This window comes from Hippopotamus amphibius, chromosome 1 (assembly GCF_030028045.1).
Source record: "Hippopotamus amphibius kiboko isolate mHipAmp2 chromosome 1, mHipAmp2.hap2, whole genome shotgun sequence".
Classification (NCBI taxonomy): Eukaryota; Metazoa; Chordata; class Mammalia; order Artiodactyla; family Hippopotamidae; genus Hippopotamus; species Hippopotamus amphibius.
Window position 1 is genome coordinate 159,256,127 of NC_080186.1, and position 16,238 is coordinate 159,272,364.

Here is a 16,238-nt window from a genome sequence, read left to right on the forward strand (position 1 = left end):
TTATAAGAGCATTTCAAGTGGTTAGTGGACTTATTTCCTGTGGTTCCCAGGAATTCTGCAGGAGGCTCTCAGGAGGATGTTGGTGATAGGGAGCAGGGACTTGATGAGTGAGAATCAATAATTATCTCTATATTTGCTTCTCTTTTTTCTATAAAAATAATGCAGGGGAAAAACACTTGCTTTAGAAGAGCAAAGTTCACGACGACAGCTAACAGAATGGGACGTAAAAGTTCCTTAGTGTGTGGCAGAGCCCTCAGATCAAGATTTTGCAAGCTGAAGACTGATTTATTCACTCATTCCCTTCCCTCCCTCATTTACTCAAGAAGGGTCGAGCAATTCCTCTGTGCCAGGCATGGTTTAGAGGCTGGGAGAAGGTGGCGAATAAACATGGCTCTGTCCTCCAGGAGCTTACAGTCGAGTGGGGGAGAAAGACATCACCCCGGTAAACACATGAGTGAACAAACAATGAAATTACAAATGATGAGAAATGTTAAAAGGGAAAGAACAAGAGGCAACAGAAGAGAATAAGAGAAGCAGAGGGGGACAGACCTTAGACCAGGAGGTCAGGGAAGATCTCCGAGGAGGGGGTGCTTCAGCCACCATCTGCAAGGTGGAAAGAGGTGGGGAAGGCCATTGCTGGAGAGGCAGCCATGTGGAGAAGACCTCTGTGAACTCAAGGATCTAAGAGAAGACAGGAGTGGCTGGAACATAACGGGCAAATGGAGGGAAGAATGCGAGATCAGGCTGGGTCATAGGGTCTTATAGACCATGGTAAGGGTTTGGGTTTTACTTTATGGAAATAGAAAGCCACAGAAGACTTTAAGCCAGGAAGTGATCATCTGATATAGGTTTTAAAAGATCTGCTTCTGTGCATAGACATGACTAGAGGGGGCCAAGAACAAAAGCGGGGGCTACTTTAGAGGTTAAGACAGGAGCTGGTGGTGCACAGGACTGGGTATTGACAATGGGTGATAAGAACATGAATTTGATAGCCCTTAACTAGAGTCGAAGGGCTTGATCATGAAAGCTTAGAGAGGTCAACTAGCTAACTGGGCTGGGACCAGTGTGGGACGAGGGAGGTACTTGCTCCAGGTGCAAAATTTACTCAGAAATCAAGAGAAATACTATTTTAATGCAAGGTTTTTAAAAAATCAAACTTAATGCAGAAAAGTCCATGATGAACAAAATATCAAAGTTCTCTTGAAAAGGATCAGTGACAGTGCTGTGCTAAGCCTTTTCAGGAAGCTGAGGCAAAAGGGAAAAGCCACTCACTGATCCTGTCTTTATGTAAAGTTTTGACATTTCGTTCATTTCCTCAACTCTTGTCCTGTCTAGCTGACCATCTCCACCTGTAACACAAGAGGCCACCATGTAACCCTCTGCTCTAAAATAGATATTATGGAATGAAAACTAATGACATAAATCACCACAAGCCCCCAGGTGGTTTAGACAATATCCTTTCTCCTTACTCTGAAGACTAAGACAGAAGGTGCAAAACAGTTGATTTCTGATGGTAACGTTAATGGCTAACATTTATCAGGCTCTAAATATGCTAAATGCTTTGCTAAAAATTGTTACATACAATTATCTCATTTAATCCTCACAACAATCCTATTACCCCTGTTTCACCATGCCTGGCATATGCTTGATGGACATTTAATAAATATAGGAAGAAAGGAAGGATGAATAGATACAAGGGAAAATAAGAGAAAGAAAAAGTGATGGGCCTTCCATTACTCCTCCAAAGTCCTAGAGGGATAACCAGCGATTCCAACTCTGGCAAGTACTATTCGCCAACAAATGCTATTCACCTTGCTTCAAAGGATTGTTAGAAAAAAGGAAGCTAACCTTGGGAGATCACCTTCTTCCATAGGGAATATTTTTTTAAGTTGGGTTTTTTACACCTTTTCCCAGCAGCTTTTCTGAGAACATATTTCCTGAATTCATTCATTCAGAGTCTATACAACAGGCACCCCAAGATGCTTTGTGAAACCCCAAGTGTAAATAACATGCTAAAACGTGGGCACTTATGAATAACAGTCATAGTACCTTCTATTTCCAAGGCACTCACTACATGCAAGGCCCTTCCCAGGCCTCACTCTGTTCCATCCTCATGGCCCCACAATGAGACTGGTCCTCTTAACAGCTTTCTTTTACAGATGAGGATCAGAAAGATTAAATGACTTGCCTGGTCATGCAAGTGAGCTACAGACACAGCAGAAACCAAAAGCCATGTCTATGAGAACTTCCCTTTTCCATGGCCTTTCCAACTCAATCAGAAGGAGATCTTTCACTCAGTTTGCCCAGTGGTCTCTGGCCTCACCCCAGCCTTTTAAAAGCAAAGGCAAATGACACTGCCGTGACAAAAGCCAAGATGGACTTGGCCAACGCTGGGCCATTTTGGGGAAGGAACACAGCGACAATCAGGAAAGTGCCAGTAGGGACCATGGTACCTCTGTGGAAGACCACAGCCATGTATCAGGGGAGAAACCTGCAAAGACTTCATTCAAGGAAAACAACTACCTCCTGCAGAACACAGCCCATGGGGTTTTGCGAGCTATGGAGGCTGGTGGGGTAAAAAAAGTAGAAAAGCTAAGGATCACTCAGTCCAAGGGGCATTTTATTCTCTTTCTCACATTTCTTTGGCAATTCAAATCATGGACTCTGGAGTCAGAAAAGCTTCCCTTCAGCTCTCCGCTTTCACATTTACATAGCTCTGTGACCTTAGATAAATTACTTAAGCTCTCTGAGCCTTGATGTCCTCAGCTGCAAAATGGGGGATAAAAAAGTAACGCCTTGAGTTCAGCTCAGGGCAGCTCCCCTGTTCTGTTAATTAAACTCCGGGACATCAAACTGGCTAGGGTAGATGACTGCATAGAAAATATTACTCTATTCATTTACCTCTCAGCCTATAAAAAGAAAGATAAAAAATCAGTGCCTGTCTAACAGAATTTCTTTGAGATTAATAAAAATAAGGTATGTAAAGCACTTAAGACAGTACCTGGTACACAGTAAATGTTCGAGAAAAGGTCACTATTTTATTATTTATGGACATATTTTATTATTTATGGGTATGTCCAGAGCAGGCTATTGGGAAACATATGGTAGGGCAAGCTCTCAGCATTTCCAAAGAGATAACAAACACATACTTCAAAAGACTGAGTTTGGAGAAGGCAAATTTTCTAGGCCAGGAGAGAAGAAGAAAAAAAAAAAAAAAAAAGATCAGCAAACAGACTCTCTTTCTACGAGCTGGAAGGTCTGCTGATTTCAAGAAAGGAATGTCCTCGCTGGTTCTGGAGACTGTAACTTGCGCAACAGATTCAAAAGACTTTTGGAGATACATCAGTAAGAGAAGGCTAGAGAAAGGGGGCCAGAGCTGCCAGAGCCCCTGCAGAATCACTTTGCGTTTGGCTCAAAGCCCTGGGGCTTTAAAGCATCAGTCTGCAGGAAGGATATTTCTGTTGAAGATGTGTGCAGGTCTTCAGGACGGCTGAGCGCCTGCAGGATGCTCTGGCCTGGGGTGTACCATTAAAGTTCAGACAGAACTGGGGCCTGCAGAGCATGCTGCTACACCAGGATGTGCTCTGTTTTTCCTCTGAGAGGAGGCTGTTTTCTCTAAAATTCTTGAAAGAATTCATGACCTCCAACTAAATGATGCCCTGGGGGGAAGTGTTTGGGAGTGGATAAGCCAACTGCAGAGAATTAAAGATCCAGAATCAAGGGAAGGAATGAAGGATATTGGAGGAGATTCTTCGGAATGTATGTGTCTGCTCATATTTCCTACTCTTCGTTGAGGAATATGAGAGCTAAGGCTGGGACTGAGCTGCGGGGTGACACTGCCTGATTAGATGAACAGCCCCCACTTCCTGCCGGCTACACATGCTCTAAGTATCTATGCCCCTCTTAGCTGAAGCACAGCTTGATGAGTCTGGTATGGCCCGATTGTAAACTCCTTAAAGGCAGACACTGAGATTTCTACTACAGGTCCAGAATTCCTCACTTGAAAAGACTTGGGGCTAGATATGTTTCCGAATCCAGAATTGGGGGGATTTTAGGAAGGTAGTATGGTACATACGTTGTATGTTACGGAACAACTCCAGTGGCGTCTGGCGTAGTAGCCTATAATCAAACATGTTAGTAACTCTGCACCAGATAATATAAATATTAACACAAAGTGGAATAAATAAAGACTTTAAATAGTCTTTAAAGGACAGGACAGTTTGGGTCTGGTTTTGCCACATTTGAATTACGAAGGACTTCTGGTTTTCAGAGTCTTTTGCATTTCAGAATTATAAATTAGGGATTTCAGGCCTTTCTTTTTCTTTTCCTTTTATTTTTCCTTCTTTTCTTTTGTAAACTTCCAGAACACCTGCAGCATTCTGCCCCCGGCAGGTGCTGAGTAGAAGTTGTCATCCAGAGTATGACATCTTGATCTCCTTCAGGTAATATCTGATTCTGGAAGCCAGGGGATAGTGTACTCTCAGTGACTTTAGGATTCTTAAGGATTAGAAGGACCCTAAATTAAAGAACAGGAGGCAAAGACTACTGAACCCATAGGTTCTGTGTCATCCTGGACATTAACACACACAAACCCATGAAACATACTGAGAACTGGTCACCAGTATATCATATTCAGCACCTGAGCAAATGAGAAGAGAGCTTCCTTGCATATCGGTGGTAAGGAAAAATTCTACCCTATCACTTAGAAAATAGTATTTTCAAGTATTGCTAAAATATCACTAAATGTTACAAATTAAGTTTGTTCAATCCTAAGTCAACAGCACGGATGACTGGCAAAACTAACCAGTAAGATGCAGGGAGGCTGATAGTCAAGCTAATGTCTATTGAATGCTTACAAGTTTTTAAGTGCTGGGCTCAGTGCCTGTATGCATTATATTTCAAGACTTAGAGCACTCTGTGCAGCAGCTACTGCTATGGGGACCTGTTTCGGAGATGAGGAAACTGAGGCTCTGTGAGATTGCGTAATTTGCTAGTGAGTGTCCAGCCAGGACTCCAACCTGAGTTTAGCAGTCAGAGGAAAAAAGAGGGAAGGGAGGGAGGGAAGGAGAAAAGAGGGGAGGAGGGAGGGAAAGGAAGAATAGAGAGAGAGAGAGAAAGCCTTGACTTATAGCATTTGCCCATTTCTGTGGTGTAAATACTCTCACGGAGGCCAATTTCAAGCTACTAATCGTTCAATAACCGGCTCGCAAAATTCGTGAACAATTAATAATTGGCTTTCACAAATCTGTAGGAGCCTCCTTCTACATACCGCTGTCAAGTCCATCCCATGGCCACATCCATAATCTGTTGCTAACTGTGGAAGATAAGATTTCAGCTCACAGAACAGAACCGCCCTAGGAGCACGTGGACGTGATAGCCCAGGCCAGTCAGCCATGGCTCTGTTCCTTCCTCAGACCTGGGGTAGATCACTGAAGGTGGAGTACGAAAAAAAGAAGAACACACTGTCTCCCTTTCCTCACCAGAGGGTATGAAGTGGGTCCCTGCCAACCTGACACTCCCTGGCAGAAATAACAGCACCTGGAAATTTTTTCCAGAGCCTACCCACTTTCTCTCAGTCAGATGAGGAGGTCAGACTTGAGACCAAAGAGTCTAATCCCTTCCTTTAGATCCTTAATATTTTCTGTGAAGAAGTAAGGAAGTATCTTCTATGAGATGGGAAACAGGTTTGGGCCTGCTTTTAATCCAGGGTAGGATCTTCCAGCCCTAATTTGAACATAATTAAAATATATGTAGGGACTTCTCTGGTGGTCCAGTGGGTGAGACTCTGCATTCACAATGCAGGGGGCCCAGGTTCAATCCCTGACTGGGGAACTAGATCCCGCATGCATGCCACAACTATGACCCGGTGCAGCCAAAATAAATAAATAAATTAATTAATTAATTAAAAAAAAATACACGTAGGCTCTTGGCTGAGCTACTCTGTTAATACCTGTAGGAGACCACCTTCTAATTAGGTGTTTATGTTTCCATAAGAGGATGATATGTTTCCATAAGAGGCTCTTGAGAAGGGACTAGCCTGATATCCAATCAATGAATGTGCACAAGACACTGATCACGTGCAGCCATTTGCTGAGTGCTGGGTCTAGAAAGAAAAGGCACAGTTTCTATTCCAGGGCCTCAGAGACTAATGAAGGAGACAGTCAAACAAACACAGTTAATTTATATTCATTCACTCTTCCAACAAATATTTATCAAATGCCCATTCAGTGCCAGGCATTTTGCCAGGTACTAGGATACCATGGTGAGCAAGACAGATTGGTTTGTACTATCCTGGAGCTGACAGTTCAGTCATGAAGAGAGACATTAATTAAATAATCACAAGAATGAAGGTGTAATTAAAAACTGAAGTAAAAGCTCTGAGGAAATTTTAAATGGTCCTGTGAGAACTAGAGGAACCTGATCCAGCTATGGGAAGTCAGGCAAGGCTTCCTTGAGGAATTGGCAGTTGAACTAAGACTTGAAGAAAAAAGAGGAGGAGGAAAGGAACAGTGCTCCAGAGAGAGGGAAGAGCATAGGTAAAAGTCCTAAGGTGGGCGGGAATGCATGGTTTCAAGGACGTGGAAGGCTAGTTTGGAGAGATAAGGAATGAGGCAGGGGCAGAGGCCAGGGCTGGTGCTCACAGAGCCCTGCAGGGCTTATTCTGGCCTTAGTCTTTATCCCAGAGCAATGGGAAAACAATGAAGGGTTTAAGCAGGGAACATGCACAGCAACTACATCCAGCGCTGTGACAGAGGAAATGGAATGCTGCTATGAGAGCATTAGGGAATCAACTAATCTAAACAGGTCTGTGTGGAATGGAGGAAGAGTAGGGAGGTTAGGGCTGGGGATGTGTCCAAACAGGCTTTCTGGAGGAGGAAATATCTGAGATGAATTTTTGAAGGATGAGTATGACCTAGCCAGGCCACAGTGGAAGGATGGAGGAAGGGGGAGGGAGAGAATGTGGCTTGGATGAGTGTGAGGGTGTGGGGGTACTCCAAGAAGAGCAGACCAATAAGAGAAAAGGCTACAAGGTGAGGCGGAGACCCGATGAGGAAAGCCTTACAGGTCATGGTGGGGTCTGGGCTTTATCCTGACGGCAGCAGGGAACCCACGGACACAGTGAAAGATCTTCAGCAGGAGAGGGATGCTCATTTTCACATGTAAGAAGGGTCAGTGGCAGCAGGGTGGAAAGTGGACTGGAAGAGAGCAGTGCTGGAGAAGAGAGGCCACTGCTGCCTGCCTCAGCAGCCCAGGTGAGAGAAGGTGTTGCACCTGCACTCAGGCAGCACAGTGAGAATGGAGAAGGGACAGTGATGCTAGGTGATGTTGAAGAGGGACAGCTGAAAGCGCTTTGTCACCAGTGGGATGGGTGGGAGTGATTTCTACTCTAACTGAAGAATAGCCTTGACAAAATGAATTCTATTTGTGTTGTCTTGCCTATGACCTTGTACATGGTCAATTTTTATAAATGCTCCATGTGTCTTTGAGAAGAATGGTGTTCACTAATTGTTGGGTGCAGGGTTCTCTGACATGGTTCATTCCATTAAGCATTTAATTGTGTATTTTAATCTTCCACATCCTTATTATGTTTGCTTAATATTTTGTTTGCTCTATCATTTATGACTGAAATGTGTTAAAATCTCCCACTATCACTGTGGATTGGTCAACAGCTTCTCTTTACATATTTGTCAATTTTCACTTTATATTTTGAGGCTATGTCATTAAGTATACACAAGTTTAGAACTTTTATATCTTTCTGTTGAATTGATCCTCTTACTATTGTGCAGTGATTCCTTTTATTCCTGATCATCCCTTTTACCTTAGACCTACTTTATATGATATACTGCCATACCAATTTTTTAGTTTTTGTTAACATTAGGTGTCTATTTTTGTTGTTGTTTATTTTTAATCCTTTTGCTTTTAACCTTTCTGTGTCCTCATGTTTTAAATGTCTCTCTTATAATCAGAGTATAGATGGATTTTTTTTAAAACCCAGTAGCTAGTAAATTTAGCCATTTACATTTATTGTGATTATAAATATATCTGAATTTATTTCTGCCACCTAATTATGAGCAATTTTTAAAAAATATTTCTATTATTTTTCTGTTTTTTCTAGATTCCTTGGGATAAGTACAGTTTTATTTATTTCACCCCTTTTCCCTTATCCCTACCAGTTGCTGATTTGAATTAATGCATTCTATTTCTTTTCTTTTAGTAGTTACCCTTAACATTTAACATGCATATTTGACTTATCAAAATCTAAGGTTAATTAATATCTCTAAGGCAGAGTTAAGGCTTTTGGGTGATGCCATTCAAAGATATGGGATCAAGGACTTAGGGCGTATTTGAGACCAAAGGTGAGATCTGTTTTACATATGCTGGGTTTGAGGACACATACCCAATTATCACCTTAACAGATGCCTACACGCCTATCTTCAGTGGCTTCATATACTTTGCAAAATATCCTCCTTCATGGGTATTCTGCATTGCTTAAGCACTGATGGGGTTAAAAACAAAATTAAAAAAATAAACATCAGTGTTTGCCTTCCCTTTATTCTTAGAACCATGTCTTCCCTTCTGACCTAGCCACCAGGGCCAAACTGAACACAAATGTGTCCTAGAAACAGCAAGCTTCACAAATATTCCTTCAATAACTGTTGATAAGCTGAGAACTGAGTCTGAAAGAGTGACCTGGACTCTCTCTTATATAGCCATGGCTTACCTTTGCCTCCTCCATCCTCTCTACTATGTTTGTGGCTTAAATGATGAGGGAAGAGAGGCTTAGCTAATTTTTGCCAAATATGAGAGGGAATGAAAAGCTCTATTTCCATACCAACTGAAGCATTATTTTCAATTAAGCATTCAACTGCAGCTGACCTAGACCACATCAGGCTTCAACTAGGGCAACATAACCACTTACTCATATCTCCTAGAGGTCAGGTCAAAGTTGTAAGCTTTCCAAGTAGTGTTATCAATACTGTGCCCATTTAACCCCTCAGTCAACTCTGAGGTAGGTGGGGTGGGGATTATTAGAGGAAACATATGCAAAGGAGTGAATGACTCGACCAGGCTCCGAGAGCCAATTTGTGCATAGCTGGGGCTATGCAGTGTTGCTCCCTCTCCCACACTGAAAAGTGACTGTTGTATTCCTGGGTGAGAGCACATACTTATCCTGTTCATGTGTCAGAGCTCAGGTTCTCTTCCAGTGGCTACGGCTAACAAAATATGTCAGGCTTAACATGGACATTCCAATAGGCTTGGTGTCCCCCTCACTTTGGTGTCACTGGTAAGACGAGAAAATCTCCCCAGTTCCCTAAATCTCAGAGGGCTGGGCTTATTAGCACATGACAATGACATGGAGTCCATCGGGCTTGATCTTTTCCATCTCCCAACACACACACACACACAGATAACCCCCTCCCCTAGGAGCCAACAAAAAGACAACAGTAACCAGAAGCAGGGCTTATAAATTTCCATTATGCTCAATGCCTGATTTCACCTAGTTAATGGATTCATTTATTAGAGCAATTTGTGAGAATCCTCAAGGGCCTGGTAAGGCTGCCGCCTAATGGTTTTACCACGTCACATACTTCCTTCATTACTATTCTTTAACAAATACTGGATTGGCAAAGAACTTTGGACCAACCACTGCTTAAAACACAGGTAAACTGTAAATAAAGCAAAAAGGGGTAAAGGGGTAGGGGGCGCATTTTGTGCCTCTGGAGTTCCCTTCACCAACAAAAAGAGATTTCATTTTTTGTGTGTTTCAGCTGATTCATAAATCCCACTGCCATAGTCTATAGTTCACGTTGACTCAAGGCTTATTTTCGAGCATCGGCATGTTGCCTGCAGGTTTTAGGTTGAAGGGTGATGGGAGAAACCTGAAGTCAGTGCAGCCACCCTATCCTTGTCCTTCTTACTGGGGGGAGCAGAGCCACGGGCTTGTATACCCCAGGTTACTATGCAATCAAGAGGGAGGGGATGCCCACTGGCCTCTGGCAGAAGGCCTTTTGCTGGGGAGAGCTCGCAGTGACAAAGTCCAGGCTTCACGGCTTATACACACGTGAATGTGAGCATCAGTATAATTCTTGGCCAGAACTGATGCCTCCAACCTCGGCCAGGCTTTTGGTGCATCTGATCCCTTTACCTCAATGGGATGGAAGCAAGAATGCAAACAGGTAGAGTTAAATCCATATGCAACACTTAGAAAACAGCTTAATGGAGACTCCCCACAGGTGCTGGATCTAGAAGGGAGGCTGTCCTCACCAGTGCGACTGCTGCACAACCAGTGGGCCTCCATTTGACAGCAAAAAACAAAACTGCCCATCTAAGACAAACAATACAAATGGCTATTTGTACAGTGAATGGCCACCACCAGCATATAATCGTCTCCTGTACCAAATTAAGTACTCGGTCAGTGCTTGAAAAAAACTGATGGAACAAAAAATATAGATTATTTCTTAGCTGTAATTTAAGGAAGAAGGACCTGGTCATTGCTGTATGCTAATGAGACACGATGGGTGAAGCTGTCCATGTTTGGAAGTGCTAAATTGCTATACATCAGAGGGGATCCAGAATGGAGTGGAGCGAGGAAGCGGAGGGAGAGGGAGATTGAGAGGCTGGGAGGGGAAAGGGCTGACTACAAAGACAATGAGAGAGAGTGACAGAGACAGAGATGGGCACAGAGACTTAGAGGCTCATGGATAAAGAGGGCTTTGGAAGAGAGAGTGAGGGTTTGGCAAGGAAATGCAAAGTGCTGTGCAAGGTGAATTCTGCAGTCTTCCCTGTGAAACTGATGTATGTGAAATTAATTTTTCATCTGTTATTGTATTCAATGAAAAGGGCCAGACAGAGTTTCACCATATGTGAAGCGGATATTTGGGGGTGGTCTGACTTTAAAGATAGTTTATACGGTGTATGTAAAACTCTCTTTGGGGGTCCTTGGAGGGACTTCAAACCATAGCCTGTGTGGCTGTAGATTGGGAGAGAGGTACCAAACACATTAAAATACCTGGAGCGGAGGAAACACGTGGAGGCTTCCAACATGAACCCGAATTCCAAAGTCACCAGGACAAATCACCCAAATCGCTGCCCTGATTTCTTATGGAATTACCTCCTATGCAAGCAGCTCCATGAGGCCACTCCAGGGACGGGTGGACGGGGAGTGTGAGGAACACAGGAGGCTGGCTGGCCTTCGTCAAGTTCACAGGCCTCCTAACACCTGGTGACTTGGACTCTCCGGGGAAAGAGGATCTGCGTGGGGGCAAAAGTGGAGGCTGTTGGTGGTGACCGCCAATACCTAGGTCACAAATGAGTAACTTAATAAACGATCAGGTCATGGAGGCAGATGCACGTGCCAGGCAGCAGGTAAAACTCCCACTTCCGGTAATAATACTGCGGTATCAGTGAAGTCACTTAACATTGTCACGATGATTAAAGGCAATTAGGGCTTTCTTTCAACAGACCCCTTTTGAGGCTCACGTACTAGCTGTTGACCTTGGACAGGCCACTGAGCAGCTGTAAGCTTCGGTTTCACTTTATAAGAAGTGAGGATAATATTAGTGAGGATAATATTAGGGTCTGCCTCAAAGGGTTACGGTGAGGGTGACATGAGTTAACTCATAGCCCACAATGTTGATGTTGATGTTGACAATGATTCTTATAAGGCCGCTTGATAATCAGGGTACACAATCAGCCCCGACTCACTCTTATAAGATGAAGTTCCCACATTGGTTTTCTGGTCTCTTCTTCACCTCTTTCTTGTACAGTCCTCATAGTCAGTACCAATTCATTCTCCTAAATGGTGGGGCAAGTAGGTATTTTAAAATAGTAAAGTTTACTAGCTTTGCTTCTTGATCCTTAGAGGTGTCATTGATGCATGTTTACACTAATAATATAAATTTGTATACAGTGGGTGTATACAACATTAGAGGATTATAATAAGTAGTATGGTGGCTTCTGTGTCATAGTAAGCACGTCTCATTGGAAATAATTAGGATGAAGATGGCCTTTGTACCAGGAACAGACTACCATCTTCCCTGTGTGATCTGACGACATACAGGAAGCTGTGGATGCAGGCGATAGCTAGCAGAGCCTTCAAAATGCTCCACCCCTTACAATGTCCTGTGGCACAGTGACTGCCCTTTAAAAACCCCACTGAACACCTCCACGTGCCTTCTTCTCCAGCTCTGGTTCTGTTCCCACCAGCAAACCCAGAATTTTCCTTTACGCAGTAACCGTCGGCTGTTTCGGAAACACCACCCACCGCCGCCCCTGCCTTCCCCATGGGTCTCTCGTGCCCAGGCTCCCCAGGCTATCTCTGTGCACGGGCCTCAGCACCTGGTCAAAACAGTGGGAGGGTGGAGGACACAACCTCAGTGTTGGCCTCTCGGCTTTTGTGGGTTTCAGCCAGACCTTGAGTGTTATTTTAGTGCAACTTTGGCGTTTAATTTGAGGATGTGTGTGGATCAGAAGGAGGGACCAAAACATTATTTTTTTTTCCCTCTGCCAAATGATCAAATTTGATGTTCTAAAAAACGCACAGCCTGGTCCAGAGCTATGTCCAATTGGGAAGTGGGAAATGCCTGAAAATCCCTCCCCTGCTGGGGACCATCCTTCCTTAACCACTGGCCACCTCGCAGGCCCATTTACTGTGGGCAGCACCTGGGCAGTCTGTGGTCACCACCCACCCAGGAGCCTGTGCCCCGAGGCTCTCCTTCCCGTCTTGAAAGCGCACGCTGCACCTTCGCTGGAAGAACGTTCCACAGGGTTGTTTAATTTCTTACAGCCTTGAAAGCGTGGTAACCAGGAGCTGCTGAGCCATGGCTGAAGGGGAAATCACAACCTTCACGGCCCTGACCGAGAAGTTTAATCTGCCTCCAGGGAATTACAAGAAGCCCAAACTCCTCTACTGTAGCAACGGGGGCCACTTCCTGAGGATCCTTCCAGATGGCACAGTGGATGGGACGAGGGACAGGAGTGACCAGCACAGTAAGCACCCACCTCACCCCTCTGGTGTCTTCCTTAGCCAAGGACGGGAGAAGGGAGGATAGCTAAGGGCTGCACCCTCTTCTCCAAGGCTCTATTCAGGCATGACACACTCAGAGGCATGGGGAACGAGGTATAAAGGGTCTAGGTGTGGAAAAGGGGGGAGTTGTGCAGGCTACAGTCTGCCTAAGGGGTCCTATTTCAAGAGTTTAAGAGGATTCTCTGTTGACGTAACACGACTGCTGTGAGATCAGACTGGCCACCAATGTTCCGTTGTTCCAGGTTTCTGTGACTAGCGAGTGCTCTGGTCCCCAAGGCTGGTCAGGGCCCTGCTCGCTGCATGACGGGAAGGGCCACACAGGGCAGGGGCGGTAAGCCCCCTACAAAGACGTGGGCTCAATTTCAAGTTAACTGACTCCCCAGGTTATGCTTCCACCGGGCTTGATTTGTGAAATCCTAGCTCATAGTCATAGTCTCACACATCATAAATTGTGCTGCTCTCACTGTGCATATCATGCAGATGTGGCTGTGGTCAGCGGGAGGGGTAAGTCATTCTCCAGACCTTACAGAAACCAAAGAGCGGGAGCTATTCCAGCCAAAGGCTGAGTAGCTCTTACGGGCCTTCCTGCCGGCCCAGCTCTCAGGTGGCATTGATAAATGCAGGTATGACTTTGGAGAAAAGAATCTCCTCGACTATCTGAGAACAAAAATCTCTTCCTTCTGCTTTAATACTTCTGGCTGTGGTGTGTATGTTTGATATTAGACGTCTGGGTCCTACTGTGATGTGATCGGGGATTCCCTGAGCACCACGGAGGCATTAGATGTTGGAGAGGAGCCAAAAGTCAGATCTGGCCTCACTAAGAGGGTCTGAAGGGTCAAACATGTCACGAACCAAGAGAAGGAAAGTGTGGATGAAATCAGGAGACATGGAATAGCACAGGTAGATATTAAGGTGTACAGGATGGCTTTAAAATGGAATGCAGAACACTGGCTTTGATGTGATGGTTTATATATCAGGTAGTCTTTCTTATTCATGGGATATGCACCAAAGGTTGCAGGCACTAAGCACAAACACCCACCCCAGTGGTGCTCCCTTTCCATCCTCAGATGCACAGGTGGTGGGGCCGAAAGCCAGCATTTACCAACCAGGCGGCACCATCGCTTCCTTTCCACCCACCAAGCAGACCCTTGAGATGAGGAGCAGGAAGGCTGAGGTTAGGGGCTGGCTGCTGCAGGGTTAGATTTTTTTCAGCTTGGTTTTGATGGCTTGTCTTCAGCTGGGCCTGCTGAATGCCTTAAACCTGATGAAAAATAGGTACCAGAGTGAAGCAAAAAAGACTACTGAGTATGTCAAACACATACACAAGCCATGTTCACTGCAAATAAATGGACTTAGACTGCAGTCTGTTGTGTTGTGTCAGGCAAGCTACACAATTCATGTGATATGCCTCATACAACACAGAAGGAACAAGCTGTAATTTCTTGAAGGGTCTAAATGTTTCTAATAAGCTTTATCAGTTTTCTGAGGCAATGGGAATGCTCTCTGGTCTTTAGAATCCCAGGAGAATCAACACCCTTAGTGATATATTCCATGGGGTTAAGCTGGCTTTTCTGGGAAACCTTGAATTCTGGGGTAGCAAGAGGCTACAATTACAAGTACTGGAATTACTGTACAAATGGTATATGACTTCACTGCTAACATTATAGACTGCACTCTGGGTATGGAACTTTGGGACAACATCTGAACAGTGCTGCAAATTCAGCTGCCCAACCTAAGATGTCAGGAGCCCTTCAGGGCAGCATACGGTACCGTAGGAGTGTATCTGATGAGGTCTGCACTGGATTAATTACTTCCCAAGTGAACTTGGGCTAGTTACTTAACCGTTCTGGCCTCTCTTTTCTCACGTGAAAATAAGAATAATATTACTTGCCTCACAGGTTCCTTGGGAGGATGACATGAGATAATGTAGTGAAAATTCTTGGCACAGTCCCTTGACCCAGAGTAACTCCTCAGCGCACGCTGGTTCATGTTGCTATTCTCGTCACCGCTGTCACCATCACCGCCACCAAGATTTCCATGTATCCAGCGCAGCACATGGAAATACAGTGCAACACTTCAGGACCTTACCTAGTCTCTTCTCTTCCATAACACCACTGCTCACCAAGGCCAGGGGTCTAGATTCAGGTTTGGATTCAAGGTCTCTCTGGCAACATTCAGACACCACTGGCCTATTTACTTCGTCTAGAACTAAGAACAAGGGTGCAGGAGGACAGAAATCAAAGTGAGGTGACGGAGCAGAAATCCATCCCCAAACCTGTCCCTGCCAGGAGAACTGGATTACCCACATACCCCCTGCAGAGTCAGGGGCCCTAGATTTAGAGTCGGAAACCTTGAGTTCATGTGCCTATGCTGCCACTGTCTAACCGGAGCAGCTCCGGGCCATCACCATTCTCTCCATCTGGCATACAGTGCTCTGCCAAAGCAGCTTCATGTCCCCCCGCCCAGGACCCTTCCAATCATCCTCTCCTGTCTAGAAATGTAAAAGTCTCCAGTGTTCCCAGCTATCTCATCTTGGGGGAAAATACTGAGGCTCCGTTTCCTCACCCGTGCAATGGGAATAGCAGCACTGCCTCGTGTGCCTGACAAAGCTGACAATTCTCAGGAGATCCTGCAGTCGAGAGGACTGCCTACCGTGGAGGCACCCACTAAACGTGGTTCTGTCGCCCTCTTCTGCCCAGTGGTGGTACTGTCACAATCCTTCCAAATTTCAAGGTCCTTCAGAAACAGAATCAACCTGGGCAGGTTTGGAGTGGAGGATCCCCGGGTGGTTAGCACAGCCTGGTGAGGGGATGGTTTCTATTCCTTGATCATTAGTTTGAACATGACAAGTGGACAGCCACGCTCTAATAAGACTTCCCTTGGGAAGAATATTTCTAAAAGCCAATCAAATGTTTAACAAAATCTACATAAATCACACAAGACAGAACTGTACGCCTTCCAGCTCTACAAGGCAAAAGCAAACAAACAAAACAAACAAACTAACTAACAAACACCCACCTACTTTCACAGCTTTTCTCTGTTCCCAGTCCAGCCAGTTGATCTGCCCTGGGCAAGACTGGGAAGTTTTCAAAAATTTTGTCCTCTTCCTACCTCCAAGGGAGTAAGTTTCCTAGAACCTAACACAAGGCCTTTCTTGGAGTGGTATAAACCTACGATGGATGTAGGTGTATGGGCTGCTGTAATGCAGACC

At 44.8% G+C, this 16,238-nt stretch overlaps 1 protein-coding gene and 1 non-coding gene across 6 annotated transcripts in view; both read left to right on the forward strand.

The window, feature by feature from the left end:
• Positions 1-16,238, forward strand: part of FGF1 (fibroblast growth factor 1) — a 90,840-nt gene that overhangs the window by 61,019 nt on the left and 13,583 nt on the right. For 4 of the 5 annotated variants that reach the window (XM_057732315.1, XM_057732299.1, XM_057732336.1 and 1 more), the window contains one exon: positions 12,788-12,990. In XM_057732315.1, coding sequence (XP_057588298.1) covers positions 12,822-12,990 — 169 coding nt within the window. In that variant the 5' untranslated portion in view covers positions 12,788-12,821. Of the gene's footprint in view, positions 1-7,131; positions 7,254-12,787; positions 12,991-16,238 lie in introns of those variants that run through there. The other variant, XM_057732325.1, reaches the window with a different exon arrangement.
• On the forward strand, positions 2,794-2,917 carry LOC130843168 (small nucleolar RNA SNORA36 family). The gene has a single exon (XR_009050774.1). It is a non-coding gene; the product is annotated as a small nucleolar RNA SNORA36 family (small nucleolar RNA).